The 27,763-nt window shown below is 36.7% G+C and overlaps 1 protein-coding gene across 1 annotated transcript in view; it reads left to right on the top strand.

Annotated features, from left to right (window-relative positions):
• Positions 1–27,763, top strand: part of LOC113889730 (serine/threonine-protein kinase TNNI3K) — a 345,390-nt gene that overhangs the window by 23,445 nt on the left and 294,182 nt on the right. The window contains exon 5 of the mRNA XM_027536876.1: positions 19,615–19,725. Coding sequence (XP_027392677.1) covers positions 19,615–19,725 — 111 coding nt within the window. The remainder of the gene's footprint in view (positions 1–19,614; positions 19,726–27,763) is intronic.

Here is a 27,763-nt window from a genome sequence, read left to right as displayed (position 1 = left end):
AAAAATCAAAGAGGACAGTAATAGATGGAGAAGTATACCGTATTCATGGATTGGAAGAATCAATATAGTGAAAATGAGTATACTACCCAAAGCAATTTATAAATTCAATGCAATCCCTATCAAGCTACCAACGGTATTCTTCACAGAGCTAGAACAAATAATTTCACAATTTGTATGGAAATACAAAAAACCTCAAATAGCCAAAGCTATCTTGAGAAAGAAGAATGGAACTGGAGGAATCAACTTGCCTGACTTCAGGCTCTACTACAAAGCCACAGTCATCAAGACAGTATGGTACTGGCACAAAGACAGAAATACAGATCAATGGAACAAAACAGAAAGCCCAGAGATAAATTCAGCTTTCTTTATAGTCCAAAATCACAACCATACATGACTACTGGAGAAACCACAACTTTGACAAGACAGACCTCTGTTGGCAATGTCTCTGCTTTTTAATATGCTGTCTAGGTTGGTAATAGCTCTTCTTCCAAGGAGTAAGTGTCTTTTAATTGCATGGCTGCAGTCACCATCTGCAGTGATTTTGGAGTTCCCCAAAATAAGTCTCGCACTGTTTCCATTGTTTCCCCATCTATTTTCCATGAAGTGAGGGGACTGGATGCCATGATCTTAGTTTTCTGAATGTTGAGTTTTCAGCCAACTTTTTCACTCTCCTCTTTCACTTTCATCAAAAGGCTCTTTAGTTCTTCTCTTTCTGCCATAAGGATGGTGTCAACTGCGTATCTGAGTATTGATATTTCTCCCAATAATCATAATTCCAGCTTGTGCTTCATCCAGCCCAGAGTTTCTCATGATGTACTCTGCATAGAAGTTAAATAAGCAGGGTGACAATATACAGCCTTGATGTACTCCTTTCGCAATTTGGGAAATATGTTTCCATATTTTCATTTAAATTCTTGAGCTTTTCATTAATGGCTGTTTTAAATGCTTTATATATTTTTTCTAATACTTGGATTAAGGCAGTGTTTGTTCTATTTAATACTTTTCTGTTGACTGCATATTGCATTTTTTGTTTTCCTTATATACCAGTTTTTATTGCATGTTAGACATGTGATTGTTGCAAGAAATCTTCATTATGCCATTTTCCCTTAAAAATGTTGAGTTTGTTTTGTTTTTTGGCAGTTAGTTTATATTGGCGGATTCATGTTTTATAGTTAGTCTTGATTTGAGAATGACCTATGAATATGGTCCTTATTTCTAAGGCCTGGATTTGTAGTATCTCACCTGAATGCCCAAGATACTCGATAACATCTCACCATTCTGACTGACTGAAACTCTAAAATCTCCTTGAACTATCATAACCTCTGATTTGCTTACCATTCACCTTTTGGCCATAAATCAAGTGATGATTCCTACATCCCAGAATCTTTCTCTGTAGCCCAACTAAAGAACCTATATTGAATCTCCATGCAAAGTTCTACAGTCCTCTGTCTGTGCAACTTCTTTTTCTGTTCAGTTTCCCTGTTCCTCAAATTACAGCCATTTTATAACCTTTGAACTCACTCACTCATGTTCAGTCATGTCCAACTCTGCAACCTTATGGACTGTACCCCACCATGGTCCTCTATCCTTGGAATTTTCCAGGAAAGAATACTGAGTTCAGTTCAGTTCCGTCGCTCAGTTGTGTCTGACTTTTTACGACCCCATGAATCGCAGCACGCCAGGCCTCCCTGTCCATCACCATCTCCCGGAGTTCACCCAGACTCACGTCCATCGAGTCAGTGATGCCATCCAGCCATCTCATCCTCTGTCGTCCCCTTCTCCTCCTGCCCCCAATCCCTCCCAGCATCAGAGTCTTTTCCAATGAGTCACCTCTTCGCATGAGGTGGCCAAAGTGCTGGAGTTTCAGCTTTAGCATCATTCCTTCCAAAGAAATCCCAGGGCTGATCTCCTTCAGAATGGACTGGTAGGATCTCCCTGCAGTCCAAGGAACTCTCAAGAGTCTTCTCCAACACCACAGTTCAAAGGCATCAATTCTTTGGCACTCAGCCTTCTTCACAGTCCAACTCTCACATCCATACATGACCACGGGAAAAACCATAGCCTTGACTAGACGAACCTCTGTTGGCAAAGTAATGTCTCTGCTTTTGAATATGCTATCTAGGTTGGTCATAACTTTCCTTCCAAGGAGTAAGCGTCTTTTAATTTCATGGCTGCAGTCACCATCTGCAGTGATTTTGGAGCCCAGAAAAATAAGGTCTGACACTGTTTCCACTGTTTCCCCATCTATTTCCCATGAAGTGATGGGAACAGATGCCATGATCTTTGTTTTCTGAATGTTGAGCTTTAAGCCAACGTTTTCATTCTCCTCTTTCACTTTCATCAAGAGGCTTTTTAGTTCCTCTTTGCTTTCTGCCATAAGGGTGATATCATCTGCATATCTGAGATTATTGATATTTCTCCCGGCAATCTTGATTCCAGCTTGTGCTTCTTCCAGCCCAGCGTTTCTCATGATGTACTCTGCATATAAGTTAAATAAGCAGGGTGACAATATACAGCCTTGACGTACTCATTTTCCTATTTGGAACCAGTCTGTTGTTCCATGTCCAGTTCTAACTGTTGCTTCCTGACCTGCATACAAATTTCTCAAGAGGCAGATCAGGTGGTCTGGTATTCCCATGTCTTTCAGAATTTGCCACAGTTTATTGTGATCCACACAGTCAAAGGCTTTGGCATAGTCAATAAAGCAGAAGTAGATGTTTTTTTTGGAACTCTCTTGCTTTTTCCATGATCCAGTGGATATTGGCAATTTGATCTCTGGTTCCTCTGCCTTTTCTAAAACCAGCTTGAACATCAGGAAGTTCACGGTTCACATATTGCTGAAGCCTGACTTGGAGAATTTTGAGCATTACTTTACTAGCATGTGAGATGTGTGTGGTAGTTTGAGCATTCTTTGGCATTCCCTTTCTTTGGGAGTGGAATGGAAACTGACCTTTTCCAGTCCTGTGGCCACTGCTGAGTTTTCCAAATTTGCTGGCATATTGAGTGCAGCACTTTCACAGCATCATCTTTCAGGATTTGAATTAGCTCAACTGGAATTCCATCAGCTCCACTAGCTTTGTTCGTAGTGGTGCTTTCTAAGGCCCACTTGACTTCACATTCCAGGATGTCTGGCTCTAGGTGAGTGATCACACCGTCATTATTATCTGGGTCGTGAAGATCTTTTTTGTAGAGTTCTTCTGTGTATTCTTGCCACCTTTTCTTAATATCTTCTGCTTCTGTTAGGTCCATACCATTTCTGTCCTTTATTGTGCCCATCTTTCAATTAACGTTCCCTTTGTATCTGCGCGGGTGCAGTAGGGACTAGAGGAGCTATCCCACGTTGAAGGTCAGGAAGGGTGGCGATGAGGAGATACCCCTCATCCAAGGTAAGGAGCAGAGGCTGCACTTTTCTGGAGTAGCCATGAAGAGACACCCCATGTCCAAGGTAAGAGAACCCCAAGTAAGACAGTAGGTGTTGCAAGAGGGCATCAGAGGGCAGACACACTGAAACCATACTCACAGGAAACTAGTCAATCTAATCACACTAGGACCACAACCTTGTCTAACTCAATGAAACTAAGCCATGCCTGTGGGGCAACCCAAGACGGGCGGGTCATGGTGGAGAGATCTGACAGAATGTGGTCGACTAGAGAAAGGAATGGCAAACCACTTTAGTATTCTTGCCTTGAGAACCCCATGAACAGTATGAAAAGGCAAAATGATAGGATACTGAAAGAGGAACTCCCCAGGTCAGTAGGTGCCCAATATGCTACAGGAGATCAGTGGAGAAATAACTCCAGAAAAAATGAAGGGATGGAGCCAAAGCAAAAAGAATACCCAGCTGTGGATGTGACTGGTGATAGAAGCAAGGTCTGATGCTGTAAAGAGCAATATTGCATAGGAACCTGGAATGTCAGGTGCATGAATCAAGGCAAATTGGAAGTGGTCAAACAAGAGATGGCAAGAGTGAATGTCGACATTCTAGGAATCAGAGAGCTAAAGTGGACTGGAATGGGTGAATTTAACTCAGATGACCATTATATCTACTACTATATCTACTACTGTGGGCAGGAATCCCTTAGAAGAAATGGAGTAGCCATCATGGTCAACAAAAGAGTCCGAAATGCAGTACTTGGATGCAATCTCAAAAACGACAGAATGATCTCTGTTTGTTTCCAAGGCAAACCATTCAATATCACAGTAATCCAAGTCTATGCCCCAACCAGTTATGCTGAAGAAGCTGAAGTTGAACAGTTCTATGAAGACCTACAAGACCTTTTAGAACTAACAGCCAAAAAAGATGTCCTTTTCATTATAGGGGACTGGAATGCAAAAGTAAGAAGTCAAGAAACACCTGGAGTAACAGGCAAATTTGGCCTTGGAATATGGAATGAAGCAGGGCAAAGACTAATAGAGTTTTGCCAAGAGAACGCACTGGTCATAGCAAACACCCTCTTCCAACAACACAAGAGAAGACTCTACACATGGACATCACTGGATGGTCAGTACCGAAATCAGATTGATTATACTCTTTGCAACCAAAGATGGAGAAACTCTATAAAGTCAGCAAAAACAAGACTGGGAGCCGACTGTGGCTCAGATCATGAACTCCTTATTGCCAAATTCAGACTGAAATTAAAGAAAGTAGGGAAAACCATTCAAGTATGACCCAAATCAAATCCCTTATGATTATACAGTAGAAGTGACAAACATATTCAAAGGATTAGATCTGATGGCCACCCATTGCCTGTATAATAAAATTCAAACTCCTAAATTAGATATTCAAGATCCCTTAGTTCAGCATTTTTCAGATTTCAATTTCCAGACTTTTTTCTTACATTCTCTGAACTTCCAAAATTAATGGCTTTCAAATTTAATGGGGGTAACTACAGGTTTAAAATGAATATTTCCCTCTCCACATCACCATAATCTAATTTGGTACATCTAAAATAGGCTGAGAATATAATTTTATTTAGTAAAGAGTTAAAGCAGTTTTGATGCAAGCAGTCAAAGGCTACATGTTGAGGATTATAGTTCAAGTCTTGCAACTCAAATTGTGGTCAGAGAATCAGCTGTATCTGCCTCAAATGAGATTTGGGGGAATGAAGAATATTACTCCCTATTCAGCCAGAATGTGCTTTTTTTAAAGAAAAGAAAAATCCCACATAACAGGTTTGTGAGCTAAGGTTTGAAAAACACTATTTTAGATTACTCCATTCTTTAGATTATGTACTTTCATACTTCTGTTTTTATTGTTGTTATTTATTCTGCTTGATATCTTTTTTAAATTTCTTTTCCTGATATAAAAGTATTATTTGTTTAAAACCAATAAAATTGAGCCTTCTTGAACTTTCTCGAACAGATGTTACTGTACTCTCTTTTGGGCTTCAGTTACAATTCGTGTTTATTTATTTATTTTTTAATCACGGCTCTTGTAATTATTAATTTGTTTATTTCACATGTGAACTTTGAGCATTGGTCTTTTTGTTTGTTTGTTTCCTCAATGTATACAAACTGTAAAAGATCCTTGATAAATACTTTTGAGGAATGAATGGTTACTCAAACATTAGTACAAACACTGCTTGATATTTATTTATTCAATAATGTACCTTAATAAATACTTCCAGCTTAAAAGCTACACTATTCTTCTTAATATATCAGTTCTGAGACTTAACAGTGCATATCCCAGACAAATTGCCCTCTTCCTCTGTATCTCTGAAATGGCGGAAATATAATTTCTGATTTCATTGAGTGGTTTACAGCTTAAAAAAGGAAAAACCATGTGCGGTATGACATGCAGAAAAATACCTAGTACATAGTAAGTATTTAATAGAAAGCTAATTATTATTGTTGAACTTTTATTTCATAAAACATTTATTAGACATGTACTATGTCATTCATACTGTTCGGGGGTTCTCAAGGCAAGAATACTGAAGTGGTTTGCCCTTCCCTTCTCCAATGAACCACGTTTCATCTGCCTCATGAGAAATCTGTATGCAAGTCAAGAAGCAACAGTTACAACTGGACATGAAACAACAGACTGGTTCCAGATCTGTCTGGAAAGGAGTATGACAAGGCTGTATATTGACACCCTACTTATTTAACTTATGTGCAGAGTACATCATGTGAAATGCCAGACTGGATGAAGCACAAACTGGAATCAAGATTGCTGGGAGAAATATCAATAACCTCAGATACGCAGATGACACCATCCTTATGGCAGAAAGCGAAGAAGAACTAAAGAACCTCTTGATGACAGTGAAAGAGGAGAGTGAAAAAGTTGGCTGAAAACTCAACATTCAGAAAACTAAGATCATGGCATCCAGTCCCCTCACTTTATGGAAAATAGATGGGGAAACAATGGAAACAGTGAGAGACTTATTTTGGGGAGCTCCAAAATCACTGCAGATGGTGACTGCAGCCATGAAATTAAAATATGCTTGCTCCTCGGAAGAAGAGCTATGACCAACCTAGACTGCATATTAAAAAGCAAAGACATTACTTTACCAACAGAGGTCTGTCTTGTCAAAGTTGTGGTTTTTCCAGTAGTCATGTATGGTTGTGAGAGTTGGATTATAAAGAAATCTGAGCACTGAAGAATTGATGCTTTTGAACTGTGATGTATTTTCATCACACTTAAACCTTTAATAATTCATATCTTTTGTGAAGATATATTCAGAATCATTTCAACAAAAGCCATGAAAGTATGAACTTTCATGAGCAGTTATTATCATAGAATTAGGTCAGATTTGGGGTCAGTACATTAATATGAATATATAAACATAATTGTAAGGATATGGTATGTACTAACATTTCTACATATTTATACCATTTTGTACTCATTGCAATTACATAAGATAGATACAAGAGGCTTGCACATGAAAGGCACAATTTTTCTAGTAGAAAGGTGATTGGCAGTGGATGGTAACATATCTTACCCAGGAGACCTAAGTTCAAATTCCAGATTGGTTTTGATTTAAATGCACATTTAAAGAAAACATTCTATGTTATGGTGTGCCAGTTTAGTTCTTGGGTAGCAGACCTGAAAATGATTTGGAAATACAAAGAATTTATGAGGAAGTGACATTTTAAAATGAAAAAGAAGGGAGGCGGTCCCAAGATGGCAGAGGAATAGGATGGGGAAACCACTTTCTCCCCCACAAATTCATCAAAAGAACATTTGAACGCTGAGTAAATTCCACAAAACAACTTCTGAATGCTGGCAGAGGACATCAGGCACCCAGAAAAGCAGTCCACTGTTTTCAAAAGGAGATGGAGAAGTCTTGAGGCTACTGTAAGAATAAGACTGAAAACCAGAGGCAGGAGGCTTAAGTCCAAATCCTAAGAACACCAGAGAACTCCTGACTCCAGGGAACATTAATCAACAGGAACTCATCAAATGCCTCCATACCTACACTGAAACCAAGCACCACCCAAGGGCCAACAAGTTCCAGAGCAAGGCATACCATGCAAATTATCCACCAACGCAGGAACATAGCCCTGAGCTTCAATATACAGGCTGCCCAAAGTCACTCCAAAGCCACTGACATCTCATAACTCATTATTGGACACTTCATTGCACTCCAGAGAGAAGAAATCCAGCTCCACCCACCAGAACCCCGACACAAGCTTCCCTAACCAGGAAACCTTGACAAGCCACCTGTCCAACCCCACCCACAGCAAGGAAACTCCACAATATAAAGAACTTCACAAACTGCCAGAATATTGAAAGGCCACCCAAAACACAGCAATATAAACAAGATGAAGAGGCAGAGAAACACCAAGCAGATAAAGGAACAGCATAAATGGCCACCAAACCAAACAAAAGAGGAAGAAATAGGGAATCTACCTGATGAAGAATTCCGAACAATGATTGTGAAAATGATCCAAAATCTTGAAAACAAAACGGAGGTACAGATAATAGCCTGGAGACAAGGATTGAGAAGATGCAAGAAAGGTTTATCAAGGACCTAAAAGAAATAAAAAAGAGTCAATATATAATGAATAATGCAATAAATTAGATCAAAAACACTCTGGAGGGAACCAACAGTAGAATAACAGAGGCAGAAGATAGGATAAGTGAGGTAGAAGATAGAATGGTCGAAATAAATGAAACAAAGTGGAAAAAGAAACATGAATTAAAAGAAATGAGGACAATCTCAAGACCTCTGGGACAATGTTAAACTCCCCAACATTCGAATCATAGGAGTCCCAGAAGAAGAAGACAAAAAGAAAGACCATGAGAAAATACTTGAGGAGATAATAGTTGAAAAGTTCCCTAAATGGGGAAGGAAATAAACACCCAAGTCCAAGAAACCGAGAGAGTCCCAAACAGGGTAAACCCAAGGCAAAACACCCCAAGACACATATTAATCAAATTAACAAATATCAAACACAAAGAACAAATATTAAAAGCAGCAAGGAAAAAAACAAAAAGCAGCAAGGGAAAAACAACAAATAACACACAAGGGGATTCCCATAAGGCTAACAGTTGATCTTTCAGTAGAAATTCTTCAGGCCAGGAGGAAATGGCAGGACATACTTAAAATCATGAAAGAAAATAACCTACAGGCCAGATTACTGTACCCAGCAAGGATCTCATTCAGATATGAAGGAGAAATCAAAAGCTTTACAGACAAGCAAAAGCTGAGAGAATTCAGCATCACCAAACCAGCTCTTCAACAAATGCTAAAGGGTCTTCTCTAGACAGAAAACACAAAAAGGGTGTATAAACTTGAAACCAAAACAATAAAGTAAATGGCAATGGGATCATACTTATCAATAATTACCTTGAATGTAAATGGGTTGAATGCCCCAACAAAAAGACAAAGACTGGCTGAATGGATACAAAACCAAGAACCCTATATATGTTGTCTAAAAGAGACCCACCTCAAAACATACGGACTGAAAGTAAAGGGCTGGAAAAATATATCCCACGCAAATAGAGACCAAAAGAAAGCAGGAGTAGCAATACTCATATCAGATAAAACAGACTTTAAAACAAAGGATGTGAAAAGAGACAAAGAAGGACACTACATAATGATCAAAGGATCAATCCAAGAAGATATAACAATTATAAATATATATGCACCCAACATAGGAGCACCGCAATATGTAAGGCAAATGCTAACAAGTATGAAAGGGGAAATTAACAATAACACAATAATAGTGGGAAACTTTAATACCCCACTCACACCTATGGATAGATCAACTAAACAGAAAATTAAGAAGGAAACACAAACTTTAAATAATACAATAGGCCAGTTAGACCTAATTGATATCTATAGGACATTTCACCCCAAAACAATGAATTGCACCTTTTTTCTCAAGCGCACATGGAATCTTCTCCAGGATAGGTCACATCCTGGGCCATAAATCTAGCCTTGGTAAATTCAAAAAAATTGAAATCATTCCAAGCATCTTTTCTGACCACAATGCATTAAGATTAGATCTCAATTACAGGAGAAAAACTATTAAAAATTCCAACAATGGACTCTGAACAACACACTGCTGAATAACCAACAAATCACAGAAGAAGTCAAAAAAGAAATCAAAATTTTCATAGAAAGGAATGAAAATGAAAACACAACACCCCAAAACCTGTGGGATACTATAAAAGCAGTGCTAAGGGGAAGGTTCATAACAATACAGGCATATGTCAAGAAACAAGAAAAAAGTCAAATAAATAACCTAACTCCATATCTAAAGCAACTAGAAAAAAAGAAATGAAGAACCCCAGGGTTAGTAGAAAGAAATAAATCTTAAAAATTAGGGCAGAAATAAATGCAAAAGAAACAAAAAAGACCATAGCAAAAATTGACAAAGCCAAAAGCTGGTTCTTTGAGAGGATAAATAAAATTGACAAACCATTAGCCAGACTCATCAAGAAACAAAGGGAGAAAAATCAATAAAGTTCGAAATGAAAATGGAGAGATCACATCAGTCAACGCAGAAATACAAAGGATTATAAGAGACTACTATCAGCAATTATATGCCAATAAAATGAACAACGTGGAAAAAATGGACAAATTCTTAGAAAAGTACAACTTCCCAGAACTTAACCAGGAAGAAATAGAAAATCTTAGCAGACCCATCACAAGCACAGAAATTGAAACTGCAATCAGAAATCTTCGAGCAAACAAAAGCCCAGGTCCAGACGGCTTCACAGGTGAATTCTACCAAAAATTTAGAGAATAGCTAACACCTATCCAACTCAAAGTCTTCCAGAAAATTGCAGAGGAAGGTAAACTTACAAACTCATTCTATGAGGCCACCATCACCCTAATACCAAAACCTGACAAAGATGCCACAAAAAAAGAAAACTACAGGCCAATATCACTGATAAATATAGATGCAAAAATCCTTAACAAAATTCTAGCAATAAGAATCCAACAACACATTAAAAAGATCATACATCATGACCAAGTGGGCTTCATCCCAGGGATATAAGGATTCTTCAGTATCCACAAATCAATCAAGGTAATACACCATATTAACAAATTGAAAAATAAAAACCATATGATTATCTCAATAGATGCAGAGAAAGCCTTTGACAAAATTCAACATCCATTTATGATAAAAACTCTCCAGAAAGCAGGAATAGAAGGAACATACCTCAACATAATAAAAGCTATATATGACAAACCTACAGCAAACATTATCCTCAATGGTGAAAAATTGAAAGCATTTCCGCTAAAGTCAGGAACAAGACAAGGGTGCCCACTCTCACCACTACTATTCAACATAGTTTTGGAAGTTTTGGCCACAGCAATCAGAGCAGAAAAAGAAATAAAAGGAATCCAAATTGGAAAAGAAGAAGTAAAACTCTCACTGTTTGCAGATGACATGATCCTCTACATAGAAAACCCTAAAGACTCCACCAGAAAAGTACTAGAACTAATCAATGAATATAGTAAAGTTGCAGGATATAAAATCAACACACAAAAATCCCTTGCATTCCTATACACTAATAATGAGAAAATAGAAAGAGAAATTAAGGAAACAATTCCATTCACCATTGCAACAAAAAGAATAAAAATAAAATACTTAGGAATATATCTACCTAAAGAAACTAAAGACCTATATATAGAAAACTATAAAACACTGGTGAAAGAAATCAAAGAGGACACTAATAGATGGAGAAATATACCGTGTTCATGGATCAGAAGAATCAATATAGTGAAAATGAGTATACTACCCAAAGCAATTTATAGATTCAATGCAACCCCTATCAAGCTACCAATGGTATTTTCCACAAAACTAGAACAAATAATTTCACAATTTGTATGGAAATACAAAAAACCTCAAATAGCCAAAGCAATCTTGAGAAAGAAAACTGGAACTGGATGAATCAACCTGCCTGACTTCAGGCTCTACTACAAAGCCACAGTCATCAAGACAGTATGATACTGGCACAAAGACAGAAATATAGATCAATGGAACAAAACAGAAAGCCCAGAGATAAATCCATGCACCTATGGACACCTTATCTTCGACAATGGAGGCAAGAATATACAATGGAGAAAAGACAATCTCTTTAACAAGTGGTGCTGGGAAAACTGTTCAACCACTTGTAAAAGAATGAAACTAGAATACTTTCTAACACCATACACAAAAATAAACTCAAAATGGATTAAAGATCTATATGTAAGACCAGAAACTATAAAACTCCTAGAGGAGAACATAGGCAAAACCCTCTCTGACATACATCACAGCAGGATCCTCTATGACCCATCTCCCAGAATATTGGAAATAAAAGCAAAAATAAACAAATGGGACCTAATTAAACTTAAAACCTTCTGCACAACAAAGGAAACTATAAGCAAGGTGAAAAGACAGCCTTCAGAATGGGAGAAAATAATAGCAAATGAAGCAACTGACAAAGAATTAATCTCAAAAATATACAAGCAACTCCTGTAGCTCAATTCCAGAAAAATAAACGACCCAATCAAAAAATAGGCCAACAAACTAAACAGACATCTCTCCAAAGAAGACATACAGATGGCTAACAAACACATGAAAAGATGCTCAACATCACTCATTATCAGAGAAATGCAAATCAAAACCACAATGAGGTACCATTTCACGCCAGTCAGAATGGCTGCGATCTGAAAGTCTACAAGCAATAAATGCTGGAGAGGGTGTGGAGAAAAGGGAACCCTCTTGCCCTGTTGGTGGGAATGCAAACTAGTACAGCCACTATGGAGAATAGTGTGGAGATTCCTTAAAAAACTGAAAACAGAACTGCCATATGACCCAGCAAACCCACTTCTGGGTGTATGCACTGAGGAAACCAGAATTGAGAGACACATGTACCCCAATGTTCATCGCAGCACTGTTTATAATAGCCAGGACATGGAAGCAACCTAGATGTCCATCAGCAGACGAATGGATAAGAAAGTAGTGCTACATATACACAGTGAAGTATTACTCAGCCATTAAAAAGAATACATTTGAATCAGTTCTAATGATGTGGATGAAACTTGAACCTATTATACAGAGAGAGTGAAGTAAGCCAGAAAGCGAAACACCAATGCAGTATACTAACACGCATATATGGAATTTAGAAAGATGGTAATGATAACCCTGTATGCGAGACAGCAAAAGAGACACAGATGTATAGAACAGTCTTTTGGACTCTGTGGGAGAGGGCGAGGGTGGTATGATTTGGGAGAATGACATCGAAACATGTATATTATCATATGTGAAATGAATCGCCAGTCCAGGTTCGATGCATAATGCAGAATGCTCAGGGCTGGTGCACTGAGATGACCCAGAGGGATGATATGGGGAGGAAGGTGGTAGGGGGGTTCAGGATGGCGAACGCATGTACACCCGTGGTGGATTCATGTCAGTGTATGGCAAAACCAATACAATTAGCCTCCAATTAAATAAATTTATGCTAAAAACAAACAAAAAAAAAATATAATGAAAATGATTAGGCTTCCACCTACTAAATCTGAAACTCTGGTGGTAGAGCCAAGCCAATTGTGTTTTACTAAGCCCTCAGTGCATCTGACGCACACTCAAATTTGATAACTACTGTCTTAGCCCAGGGAGTAGCAACGATTGAAGCCATATTGCTCTTATAACTGTATAACTTAAACAAGTTAATAAAACCTCTTTGAGCAATGTTTTTTTTTTTTTTCCCCCTCAGTGATAATTCTATATGGCACCATTATGGCATTCAGAGATACTAGCAAGGTTCTTTTTTTTCCTTACTAAAAGCAAAGGGCAGATTTGGAGAATTAGAGTTGTCAAGTGATAAAGTGTTGAAGTAGACTCTAAAATCATCAAGAAAATCTTGGATTATATTCTGAATGTTTTATTTTAAAAGATAGAGAAAGGATGAAATTGCTAAGAGAGTAGATCTGAAAAGTTCTCATCACAGACACGAAAGAAGATAACTATGTGGGGATGAATGTTAACTGGACTTACTATGGTAATCATTTTCCAATATATAGATATGTCAAATCATTAGGCTGTACATCTAAAGCTAATGTTATATGTCATTTATATCTTAATAAAAAATAAAAGTGACAAATGAAAGCAAAAAATTAAAAAAATAAAAGGAAAAAGAAGGTAGGATTGGTCTGGAGGCGCTTTCAGACCACAGTGCAGACTTTCTGGAATCTCTACCAGCCCAGTGGGATCTCCAGAGAAAACTTTGGCCTAGGAGTGTCTCATTTAGTGGAAATGGCTAGGCTCTTTTACTACCACCTTTCTCAGTCATTGACTTGGGGCCACCTTGAAAAAAATCGTAATCTCAGCTCAAACGCTGCAGAGAATCCTGAAATAGCTGGCTGAGGGAGGCTGCCAGCTAACCACCCTCGTGGTGTAATCTTTTTGAAGGGGGATCTGAGTGGTACATCTCTGCATCTGCCAGGCATGGGAATATGCTCCTGATTTTATATTAAATGAAAAAGAGATTACTTACCTCTATATGTAATATGAGTTTAATTGTGTACCTAATAATTGATAATAAAAATTATGTTTCAAACATTATGATAAATTTATTACATTATTTGATTTAATCCACACAACTCTTATGAGATTTGTACTGTTATTAACATCATTTTACAGGAAAAAATTTATCCAGAGCTCAAGAGGTAAAGAAATGCAGGAAGTGGCCTTCAGTATGCAAGCACAGGTTTGTTTGCTGTACTAGTCTGTGCTCTATTTAGTTTTATGGAGGTACATATATAGGAAAAGAATGAAAGAAAATAAATACACACATAAATGGTGATAGTGATTATATGGTAGGTTTGTTGTTGCTTAGTTCCTAAGTTGTGTCCAACTCTTTTGTGACCCCATTGACTGTGGCCTGCCAGGCTCCTCTGTCCATGGGATTTCCCAGGCAAGAATACTGGCATGGGGTGCTCGTTCCTTCTCCAGAGGATCTTCTTGACCCAGGAACCAGACCCATGTCTCCTGCATTGACTGGTGGATTCTTTACCACTGAGCCATCGAGGAAGTCTATATGGCAGGATGCAGGTTATTAAAATTTTTATTCCTTTATTTTCTACATTTTTTACCGTGAGATACTTTGGTTATCTATTGAGGCATAACAAACTACCCCAAACTTATTTTTATCATTCAGCGATCATTTCAGAAATTCAGACAAGATATAGTGGTGATGGCTTGATGCTGCTCCACCATGTGTAGGGCCTTAGCTGAAAAGACATGAATGACTAGGAGTTACTCCATCAACTGAGGAATTGGAATCCTCTGGAGATTTCACATGTCTAATGCCTGGGATGGGATGACTATAAGGCTGGTCTTAAGTGGGTCATTTGATTGAAGAACCTTTATATGCTGTGTACATTCTCATGTGGCCTTGGATTCTGTACAGCATGGCTGCCTCAAGTTAGACTTCTTAAATGGTAGCTCAGAGCTTCAAGAGCAAATTTTCCAGAAAACACGGAGAAAGCTATGTGGTTTTCTATGACCTAGCCTTGGAAGAAATGTAGCTCATTTCTGCCATACTCTTTTGATCACAATCCACCCAGCTATGAGGGGAAGGAATACAGATTTCACATCTAAATGGAAAGATTGTAAATGAATGCTTACTATATTTAATTAATAAAACATCCAGAAGATATGGGGCTTCCCAGGTGGCACTAGTGGTAAAGAACCCACATGCCAATGCAGGAGAAGCAAAAGACACGAGTTCTATCTCTGGGTTGGAAAGATCCCCTAGAGAAGGAAATGACAACCCACTCCAGTATTCTTGCCTGGAGAATTCTAGTACAGAGAAGCCTGGTGGGCTACAGTCCATAGTGTCACAAAGAGTCAGACACAGTTGAAGTAACTTAGCATGCACGCACAAGAGGACATATTTGCATAGTCAGAAAAAAGTAAAATTTAGATATTAAACAATCCCAGTTTAATTTTTATTATGGAATAGATTTGGCAAAAACGTGTGTGTGTGTGTGTGTATGTGTATTTTTAATTTATGTAATTTGGTAGTAGAGAATCTGAGCTGTCTCATACTAATACCTACATTTTCTGGATTTATCTATAATAATTGTAGGGTTAATAAAAGGCAAGATAGTAGATCCTGTATTCGAGTTTTGTGCATAGGAAAATGTTGAAGTCGCTACCACTATAAAAAATTTTCATCGGTTTAATAAATCTTCAAAGGTCTATTGTACCCTTAATTCTGTTTTTCACACAAGGATTTTCCTTTGTTTAAAAATCATAAGCATTTCACACATGAAAGTGTTACAGAGGCTTATTTATCACATAACTTTAGAATGCTTCTATGTATCCCACTAAATAATAATGATGTAAATTTGGCTGAAAGGGAAAACCTAAGGGAAAGCCTGTCAGTTCCCCAGAATAATATTCCCAAACCACATCTTGAGTCTTTCTTTTAAAACACTTGCCCTCAGACACTTTTTATATATTACAGAATACAAGCAGGAAGTAAGGTCAGCTTTATAATATTTAAAATTTGCCTGATATTTTTATTTTCTATGAATTTCCTTTCTAGGATATGTGCACCAGATTGCTAAATTTTTAAATTATTCCATCAGGAAACAATATTCCTGTAGAGTAGGGGAGAAATGTTTGGCATGTGTCAATTAAATACAACAAAATGCAATAAAAGTAAATCTTCTCAATTTTTTCCTTGAGATTGAAACCAAGGAAAAATCAGTGAAAACACTATGGGTAGTCAAAAGTTAAGCATGGACTTTGGAATCAAACAGATCTGAGTTTGTATTTAGCTTCAACACTTAGACAAAGTATTTCTGGTTCTGCAAGAACTTTAAATTCTTGAGCCTGACTGTCATCAACTATAAAGTAGTTCAGTTCAGTTCAGTCACTCATTTGTGTTGGATTCTGCGACCCCATGGACTACAGCACACCAGGCCTCCCTGTCCATCACCAACTCCTGGAGCTTGCTCAAACTCATGTCCATTGAGTTGGTGATACCATCCAACCATCTCATCCTCTGTCATCCTTTTCTCCGACTGCCTTCAGTCTTTCCCAGCATCAGGGTCTTTTCCAATGAGTCATTTCTTTGCATCAGGTGACCAGAGTAGTGGAGTTTAGCTTCAACATCAGTCCTTCCAGTGAATATTCAAGACTGATTTGCTTTAGGATTGACCGGTTAGATCTCCTTGCAGTTCAAGGGACTCTCAAGAGTCTTCTCCAACACCACAATTCAAAAACATCAATTCTTTATCCCTGTAAAGTAGAGACAATAATATTTTTCTTATAGGTATATTGTGAGGCTTGAAAGAGGTGTAGATTAAACATTTTACTTGGTACTTAGCTCATAGAAAATTATGTAAAAGTAGCAATGATTATTTTATTACATTTTAGCGTAACTTGATAGAATTGGAGTTCTATTTTTATAGTATTTAATAAAAATATATTTGGATCAATCAGAAGTCAGCTTGAGAAATCCAGCCGATATATGAAAGGGTGATTTACTACTTTAAGTTTTAACTTCACTATTTATCAGTTCTGAAGGAATCATAACATACTTTTTCTTAAAATCCACAAATTCCAGCTAAATAAGAGGACATACAAAGTCAGCTGAGAAAAAGATGAATGTGTGTTTACAAGAATCTGCCCAATAGATAAATATTTCATATGCTCAATGATTTTCATATAATTTATTTTAATTTAGCTTAGTATGGTACTTGTCATAAGGTATATATCCATTAATAAATATTCATTGAATTAAAGCATATCCATCTTTTTACTGATATATATGAGTTTTTCATATATTAAATATACAAACCACTTGTCAGTTTTATATGTTGTGAATATTATTTCTCCAATTTGTCATTTTCTTACAATATTGTTTTCCTCATGCTTTTATTTGCTTGTGTTCCCTCTATTAAAAATATTATTTTATGCTTAAAAATGCCACCTTCATCTCTTTACATTTAAATATTTTTTCATCTGCAAGGAAACGTTTTGAGGTGATATCTCTCCCATTTATCTCAGAGACTATTCATGCAGGAAATGTAAAGGGGTTATATAACTTGCCTTAGTTTATATAGTCATTAGCAGATCTGGGATTCTAACTAGGGAGGCTAATTCTAACACAATCTTAACCCTGCATTGTAAGTATCCCAATTTAATATTTGAAAAACAGAACATTTTATTTCTACCTCAGAAACTGCCTTTTCCTGTTCTTCTCTATATCAGTTACATATCATTTTACTGCTATTACACTTGGAAAAATTTGAATACCTAATACAATGGCCTGCAAAACCCTACAAGATGAGATGCCTTTGATCTCATCTTGCACAATACTCTTTCCTTCTTTTATTTTTTTTTAACCTTGTATTCAGCACTGACCTTAAATACTCTAAGCTTATTTCCATCTTATTTCTGTGAAGAGTCATGTTAGAAATAAGGAGAAAAAGTGTGAGAGGTACTAGTGAGTCAAAACCAGCACAATTCTGAAACTGATTGAGTTGGAGGGACTCAAAGTCATTTTGGAATGAGAAAGTGCCATTAATGTAAATAAGGAATGCTAGGAGATGACAGTTGGAAAACACTTGGAAAATTATGAACGGTTTTCACAACAGTACTTTTGAGTTTTTAATTTGAGATGGCATTGGTAGTCAGGATATATGGAATTTGAACTTAGCAGAGAAGTCAGGACTGAAAATGAAGTTATTGGACTGTGTAAGAATAATCAAAGGTGGCAGTTAGAATGAGAAAATAGCTTGGGGCTACACTCTGAAATCACTCGATTTTTGGAGACAGAAAGGATATTGATAAAATTAGCTTACTTCAGTGGAAAAAATGGTGGGGTTTTTGGTTTGTTTTTGTTTTCGAGTGGAAGAAACATTAAGTCTGTAATTTGAGCAGAAGGAGCCAATGGAATAGTAAAGGAAGATGAATTTTTTATTTAACTTTCTTTCTAGAGCAGGTAAACAGTGAAAGATTTGGAAAATATAACATTAATCTTGCTATTTGAAGTACTTTGTCAAAGTTTTTTTTTTTTTTTCCAATTTTTACAACTTCCAGATCTTCACTTATGTGTGACAACATTAAGAAATCAGACTTTGTTTTCTAATGGGAGGATTTTCTTAACTGACAGTATTTGAAATTATATGCATAAATGCAGTGGCCTATCCCATGAAGACTTGGCTTTCTTCTCACTGGGTGTGTGACATGTTGATGGTCAAGTATTATAAAGTTATGGTTTGGATTCTCCCTTTGAGGGAGAGAGTTAAACATGAAGACCTTTCTTCATATTCCCTTCAGATCTGGAATTCTGTGAATATGTGACACTCCACATTATTCTTTTGAAAGTTCTGAATTATAAAATGAAGTTTATAGTAATTTTTCTTGAGATTATTTAGATAAATTTTATTTTTAATGTGTTTTTTGTCAACAACTATTTTTGAAGTCTTACCATGTGCCAGTTTAAATGTTAGTGCATATGAAAGGTTAATTACATAATAAAAATTCAATGAATGTTCATTTCTATTAATATTATTAAAAAGTATCATGTCTGTCCAAAGACAATGGAGAGGAGTACAGTGCAAATAATAGTATGAAGAAAATAATTTGGTCATCAAATAAATTACTCTAACTTTAATGCTCAAACAATGCTTCAAACATTTTCACTGAGTGAAAATATTTTAGTGAGTCAAGTTATTAATAAGAAAATCACCACTGATTGATTATATATAGAGTCCATGACACTGTGCTTTAATTATGTATTGGACCCATGACACGTATGTGTTAGAGGAGAATCAATTACTGAACTACCATGAAATGGTCCACTGCAGCCAGTTCAATAGTGCAGTTGCTGGAAAAAGCATATTTATTGGAGTGACCTACAAGTAAGATTGAGTTGAGTTTGCAAGTGTCTTACTGTAGGTAAATGTCCTTTCTGTCTTTCATGGTCAAGTGGTAGAAGATTGATTATAACTGAACAGTCTGTCATCTGTTCCTACATTTCAAACATCTGAGAACTGCTCTTTGCTTTTTCATGTGCTCTGTTGAAGAAATCACACTTAAGTTTTCTTTGGGTGCATAAACTGGCTGACAGTCAGGGAATCAATATATCCTGTTGCACAGTGTTCAAACCTGCTATTAAGAGAAAAGTAACACTAAAGATGTGTTTCCTTGCAGGATAGTGCAGAATTGATCACTTCTCTGCTTCACAGTGGAGCTGATATACAGCAGGTTGGGTATGGTGGCCTCACTGCCCTGCATATTGCTACAATTGCTGGTCACCTAGAGGTAAGTCACACCTTGGTCACCTGCAAAAACAAATCTGCCTCTTTGGAATCCTGTTTTTAACTGTTTTCAAATGCTGACTTTTGAAATTCTAGGAGTTGGCTTAATTTTAGCTAATGAATCCACACATTTTGAGGGAGACCGAAATAAGCTATATAGATGTTCTTTTGATAGTAAATTCAGTCTGTTCTGTAACAGTGTAATCAAATATTAATTAATATAAAGATGGCTAGATATATAGAGGCTATATAGCATTGAGAGACTTCCCAGGTGGTGCAGTGGTAAAGAATCCACCTGTCAAGCAGGAGGCATCAGAGATGCCGGTTTGATTCCTGGGTCAGGAATATCCCCTAAAGAAGGAAATAGCAACCCACTCCAGTATTCTTGCCTGGAAAATTCCATGGACACAGTCCATAGAGCAGCAAAGAATTGGACACAACTGAGCAACTAAGTAGCAGCATATAGTAGTTATTAGAAACATAGACACTGGAGTCAGGCAACTGTTGCTACCACTTGCTATATTTACCTCAAGCAAGTTACTGTACCTTCAAGTATCTGTTTTCCTCATTATAAAATAGAAATGATAGGCCCATCATAGTGATTAAATTGGGAGAAGGCAGTGGCACCCCACTTCAGTACTGTTGCCCAGAAAATCCCATGGACGGAGGAGCCTGGTAGGCTGCAGTCCATGGGGTCGCTAAGAGTCAGACACGACTGAGCGATTTCACTTTCACTTTCCACTTTCATGCACTGTTGAAGGAAATGGCAACCCACTCCAGTGTTCTTGCCTGGAGAATCCCATGGATGGAGAAGCCTGGTAGGCTGCAGTCCATGGAGTCGCACAGAGTCGGACACGACTGAAGGGACTTAGCAGCATTAGATGATCCACATAAAAGACTTTGCAGATAGCTTCACTCAAGGTAAGGACTCAGTGAAAAATTATTCAGTAATTCATTCACTCATGCATTATTTTATTTATTAAGCATCTATTGTACACCAGATATTGTTCTAGTTGCTGAGGTGACTGTAACAAGTAAGACAAGAAATATTTTGGAATTTAGTTTTAGAGAACAAAACAAGCAATAAGGAAAAAATTATTATATAATGTTAGTTGTGAATATAAGAAAAATAATAAAATGAGGTAAAATGAAAACAGCATGAAGAAGTAGGCACCATTTTAAACAAGCTATATAGTGAAGCTATGATTAATATATGTAATAGTACCTGCAAAGCCCTGAGGCAGAGATAGCTAAGTGTATTTGAAGGGCACAAGTAAGCCAAAGTCATTAGTATATATGAGCTGGAGGTAGAGTAATGGACATAAGGTCAGGTGACGGTTACAAATAAGATCGCAAAGCGTTTTAAAGGCCATAGAAGGGACTCTGGCTCTTATCTAAAATTTAATTGGTGAAATATTATTTTATATATGAGAAACACTTTAATTTTCATTATTTAATTTATTGCAGAAATCCTTATGAAATAGTTTTTATCATCACTGCCATTTAATAGATATAAAACCAAGGCTGTTATACAGTAATTATCTTTACAGATTACAAAGCCATGGAGAAAAAAAAAGGCCATGTTTGGAATCCTGGTCATTTTACTCAAACTCCCATGATTTTCACATGCTATTAATTGTGGTACCCACATGTAGCATGTCTGACTCTTTACAACCCAATGGACTGCCAGGCTCCTCTGTCCATGGGATTCTCCAGGAAAGAATATCGGAATAAGTTGCCATTTCCTTCTTCAGGGGATCCTCTCGACCCAGGGATCAAACTTGGGTCTCCTGCACTGCAGACAGATTCTTTACCAGCTGAGCTATGAGGGAAGCCCAAAGTGAAAGTGAAAGTGACTTAGTCCTGTCTGACCCTTTGCAACCCATGGACTATATATATAGTCCATGGAATTCTCCAGGCCAGAATATTGGAGTGAGTAGCCTTTCCCTTCTCCAGGGGATCTTCTCAACCCAGGGATCAAACCCAGATCTCCCACATTGCAGGCAGATTCTTTACCAGCTGAGCCACAAGGGAAACCCATGTAAATGCAACATTGTAATAAATGAGCAGTCTTGTGTCTTCATTATTAAGTCTTTATCTATTTCTCTCTTTTAATCATGTTGCAATTTAAGGTATACCTTCCTCACTAACACACAGGCACAATTGTGAACAAATAGAACTGCATGTAAAATCACACATAAAACCTGTAAAATAGGTGTGTGTCATCCCTCTTAACAGTGTCAATTCAAAGGTCTCTTCATTCAATAAATATTAACATATCTCATTGGGGGTAAAATAATTTCCTTTGTGTTGACATTTCCACTCCTTACTGTATTTCCCTGAAAATAGATTATCTCATTTCCCAGAATATAAAGCTTTTTGATGATATTCATTATAAATATAAATGAATTTGTATTACTTATTAGGAGAAGAGAAATCCCATTAGAATCACTTAAATATAAATATTATCCAAAAAAGAAACTGACTGAGATCAGTGATGAACTAAATGGAAGGTAAATATACAGAAATCTGGGTAGAAGAATTGATGAGGTAGACATAAAGTCCCAGTAAAATACATTCAACCTTTTAATGCCAGGAAACATTTTGCAAAACAAAATCCTTTTTGTTTAACACTGAACTGATTACATTTGTGAGTGACAGAATTATAAAAGGGTCAAAAGCAAGATGGTTAAGAGTTTGGTGTCTTATTCAAATAACTGTTTTCTTGCTTTCTAAATCATAGTAGGGAAGTAAGAATTATATTGATTCTGCCAGCCATAGGTCAAATTTTACTAAAATAATTCCAAATAGGCATCTACTCCTATGGTGCAATTCTCCAAGTTTTTCAACTTCCTTCACTGCTGCTGCTGCTAAGTCGCTTCAGTCATGTCCGACTCTGTGCGACCCCATAGACGGCAGCCCACCAGGCCCCACCATCCCTGGGATTCTCCAGGCAAGAACACTAGAGTGGGTTGCCATTTCCTTCTCCAGTGCATGTCCTTCACTAGCTCTGGTGTAATATTTAATGACTTTTATAGTCAATCATGAATACTGCCATAATAAGGTGTATATACATTAATCTTTATTCTCTTATCTATTGGACTAATTTAGTTACAGATCTTGTAGGAAAATTGTGTTTAAAAAAACCTGAAAGTATCATGTTCAAAATACAGATTTTTTCTTTGAATTATTTCTTTCATAGTTAGTAATTGCAGTACTGACTTTATATTCATTCATTCATTCATTTAACAAATATTTTTCAGCCTCTACTTTTTCCAGTCTTTTGTTAGAATATGGAAATGATACAAGAAAATAAGACATAGTTTCTCCCCCTAAAGACTTTAAATTATAGCTGAACATAGAAAATGGAAAATTTATATAAAGAATTCAAAAGTAAAATAGCAGTGTAGTCATATGTATAGGAAAGGAAAGAGTCAAAGATCAAAGCAAGTTTGATATTAGGAATAATTAGAAACATGATCATTGCATAATATGTGCAAAGAACAGAGAAAAGTATGAGGATTTCACTGGGAACTGAGATCAAGGTAGATTAGAAGATTTAGGGAAGGGTTTCTGAAAAGTTTAAAATCAGGCTGAAAAGTGGGTAGAACTGGACAGAGAAAGGAAAAGGAATTATGTCTAAAACTATGAAAGAAAAATGAGTTAAGTACATTTAGGGGAGAGTAAATAGAATGATAGCATGAAACAGATTGTGAAGAGTCCCTTTAAGTAAATGTGGGTGTTAGGAATGGACCAGATTAAGGAAACTAAAAATGGGAGTCCAAGGAGTTTAATTTAATTCAATAAGCAAATATAGTTCATGATGTCCTATACGCAAGACCAGATGGTATGGTAGATAAAAAGATGAATAGAACATACAAATTCCCACTCTTCAAGATACTTACAACAAATACGATTGTTTTCCAATAAGAAATGAGAAGACATTAAATCTTTCTGAGCGAGAGAATGATTGGATGCATGATATATAATGTGTTAAACAGGATTTCTTTGACCTCAGTGTTTTGTATTGATTCCAGAGTAATAATATGATGATTAAATAGATGAAGACAAACCGGGTAGAGGATTCAATTCTGAGGAAAAAGTATTTATCTCCAGACATGTAGATTTGCTGATAATACCCAGATTTTCAAGTGGAAAAATTTGTTAATAATTTAAAAATATACAGTTAGTACACAGTGAAGAATTTGGGACTTAATGTAAGTTTTAAGAAATTATATGGGATATTTGCAGGCATATCAGTAGCTGAAATGTGGCTGAGAACTAAGCCAATCTACAGAGACTTTAGGAATTACTGAACAGCCTTTGAGGAAGCAAAGAAGGATTGGTTGGAGTGGTATGAGGGAAACAAGCATGTTGTAACCTCACAGTAATTAGGGGGATGGAGAGTTTCAATAGATAAAGTATTCTGGGTATCAAATAATGGAGAAAATTTGAGTGTAAGAGAATAATATATATATAATAGGAGTGGAATATGCATTAGTTTTAGTTACTAGTTTTTGTTACTCTTGGTTATCAGGAACGGTGGCAGTGGATGGGTGGGAGTTTCCTTTCATTAGTAGTCGCTTTCCTTTATTGCCCACCTTTTTTTCTGTGAAACAATGACTGATGCTGTCTGACAGCCCTCTTTGTCTACGCATATCAAATTCAGACCCTCCATTACTGTCTCAAGTGTTTTGGTTCTCCCATAATTGTGAATTCTATTAAACAATTTTGCAATAAAATTTACATTGACTAAGCAGCTGTCCCCTTCAATAACAGGGAACATGTGCTACAGATTCTGAGACATGCTGACTGCAATTTGAGACTCAGATTTAGATTTACTGTGCTTTGAAAAGCAGGCAAATATTAGTTGTCCTGGGTCTCACTACTTCTCCCTGAGTGATTTATCCATCTATCAGTACATATGCATGTGCTACTTTATACAAGGCTAAGATCCCGTCAGCAATCAATAAACAAGCATTAAGCCCTTTTCTCCTCTTTGAGTCCAGAGGGTACACGAATCATATGCTCTCTCAAGCATGGAAATTGAGAACTATTGGCTAGCATGTGGTAGTGTTTTATCATTCTCATATATTTGTTATTTGGTTCTCTTGAGGTAGCTATCCTTAGACTCAGCTTACCAGTGAGGAAACTGAGGATTGCAGAAGTTAAGTGACTTCCACAGGATCATGCAGATAATAAATAAATGAGATGAATAAGACTCAAGCCTGGTTATCTGACTCCAAATCCCTGATTTTGTAAATAAAAAGACAATTACTCCCTTATGACTCTTGTTCAGTCGCTCAGTTGTCTGACTCTTGGCAACCATATGGACTGTAGCACGCCAGGCCTCCCTGTTCCTCACCATCTCCCAAAGTTTGCTGAAGTTCATGTCCATTGCATTGGTGATGTCATCCAGCCATCTCATCCTCTGATGCCCTCTTCTCCTTCTGTCCTCAGTCTTTCTCAGAATCAGGGACTTTTCCAATGAGTTGGCTGTTCGTATCAGATGATGACTCTTGTATATATTGCTAAAACAGGGCTTACAGCCATAAGGCACAAAACAAGTATTCAGAAAACAAAATGGAAACTGAATATGTTACTATCTGAGGCCCAGATATTGCTATGAGTACAATTAAAGCAATATTAATTGATTCAAGTATAACTTTATTTGATGCTTAGTAAATGGTCACAAGAACCCATGGGGATGTAATGCATGTATGTGAGCATTCAGTATATACATATCCCCTCACATGCATATGCATGCACACACGCATACCCCAAGCGAAAACACATTATATTTAGTCAAGTATCTCTTTAAAAAGCTGTTACATTTTGATGTTTCATGCAGTTGTTTCTGCAGTTATCAGGAGAAAAATCAGTTATGTGTAGCTTTAGAAAACTGAATCGCAATGAGAAAAGCATGTCTGGGATGATGCAATGTATAATGTACAGGAATTGTGGAGTGTTTTATTTTTCACAGAAAGCTATAGTTTCATGTATGCTTTGTGCAGGTGATATATTATTTTCATAGTTGAATTTATTCTGTCCTACCTTATCCTATTTTGGGGACTGTTGAAAATCCTGCTTCAGAAATACTTCTCAGTTCTTTTGTAATTTATATATGATTTCAAGGAAATGTTGTTGTTTTTCCAGTTCATTTTTAACTAAATCTTCTGAATGCTTCAGGAGAGAGTTTTGTTTGCTAAAAATCTTCTGACTCTTGTTTCTTTAAAATGGCTGAAGTTTTCTTTCCAAAGGCACAAACAAGTGAATGCTTGGAATTATAAAATATGGTTTCTCTCTCTAAGAGATATTGTACTCATGAGTTTTATAGCTAAAAAGTATCAGATGTGCCTCCAGTTTATGACTAGGCAGTAATTCCTTATGAACTTCATTTGCAATCAGGCAAGTGACTTAATCCTCATTTGAAATTTTATCTTCATTTTCCAGATTTAAAAAAACTGAGGTGCAGAGAAGTTAAGTAGCTTGTCCAAGGTGACAGAGCTAATGATTGGTACAGTAGATGTTTACATGCTGTGTGGTGTCAGAACCAGCACTCACAATGCTATACTACCCTTCTTCTAATCTGTGCAAAACCTCTCAGTCCACCTGACCAGAATTTAAGCTTCAGAAGCTCAGAATTCAAATGTCATGGAAACTTCTTATATTCTCAGTTCTGAATTGTCTCAAAGACTAAGCACATCAAGATATTCTGGTCCCTTTTTATATGAACCGCATTCTTCTAAGCTCTATTCCTAATTTCTTATATTTCTGCATTGTATTTCTAAACAGTTCTCTTGACATATAATTCATATGCCACACAATTCACCTATTTAAAGTGGACATTCAGTGGTTTTCTACCAAATTCACAGAGTTGTATAATAATTACTATAATCTAATTTTAGAAAAATTTTGTCACCCTGAAAGGAAATGTAATATCCAGTAGCATCAGTCCCATCTACCTTTCATGGCCCCCATCTAGACAACCACCAATCTACTGACCATTTCTATAGATTTGTCTAGTCTGGCTACTTCATATAAATGGAATCATCGATGTGATCTTTTGTCATTGACTTCTTTTACTTAGCATAACATTTTCAAGGTTTATCTAGTGCAACAGGATTGGTTTATATCAGAATCATGTTATAATTATATATGCCTTTACTTAGCAAATTATCAAAAGGTATATAATTCAGCCAATAGTGTAACTGCAGTTCTCTTAAGCTATTCCTCTATTTTCATTATAAATTGATGCTGGAAGAAAAATTTAAACTAAACCTTCAGATGCTCAAACTATATTATGTAGTCAAAAGCATGTGCTCAAGTTGTCAGGCTAGGAACACCTCCATTAAAGAAAGTGGCTGAGTAAGGCCTGTTTCTGAATGGGCATACCACCTCTTACATGGGTACTAGACGAGACCCCAGTTCAAGGTGATCAATTCCCCTGTCTAACAGAGGCTCATTCTTTAGATTTTGAAGCACTTGTAAATTTTAAAACATCTCTAACAATGCAAAATTCCCTAATGCTTGAAGTTAGCTCTTGTGGTTAAAATCTTACTAACCAGTTCATACCCTAAAACTTCACTAATTGAACTATGATCCACTGACCAACAAAGTAGGATTGTCAGGGAGCTAGTTAAAAAAATAGAATCTTAGACCTACCTAAAATCAGCATTTTAACAAGATTCCCATGTGATTGATATACATACTCAAACTTAAGAGGCACTTCCCTGAAAAATATTAGAAGTTAGATTTAAAGGAGATATCTGTGAGAGAAGGATAGCTTGAAACTATTATGGATAATTACAAAGAAGTACTATCTTCATTTGTTTTAGAATTTTGCTTCTTACTAACCCTGACTTGAATTATTTTAGTAGCTTTTGCATCATTATCAGAGCTTATTCCAGAGCCCAGGATCATAACCATTCACTATGTATATCATATGCCTAATACTATGACACATAGTAGGCACTCTGTGCATGTTAACTTCTATTTTCCTTTCTGAGATATAAATCTTATAAGAGAAGTATTTACTATAA

This window comes from Bos indicus x Bos taurus, chromosome 3, assembly GCF_003369695.1.
Source record: "Bos indicus x Bos taurus breed Angus x Brahman F1 hybrid chromosome 3, Bos_hybrid_MaternalHap_v2.0, whole genome shotgun sequence".
Classification (NCBI taxonomy): domain Eukaryota; kingdom Metazoa; phylum Chordata; class Mammalia; order Artiodactyla; family Bovidae; genus Bos; species Bos indicus x Bos taurus.
Note: the sequence above shows the minus strand (reverse complement) of the source record. Positions and strands in the feature narration are given on the sequence as shown.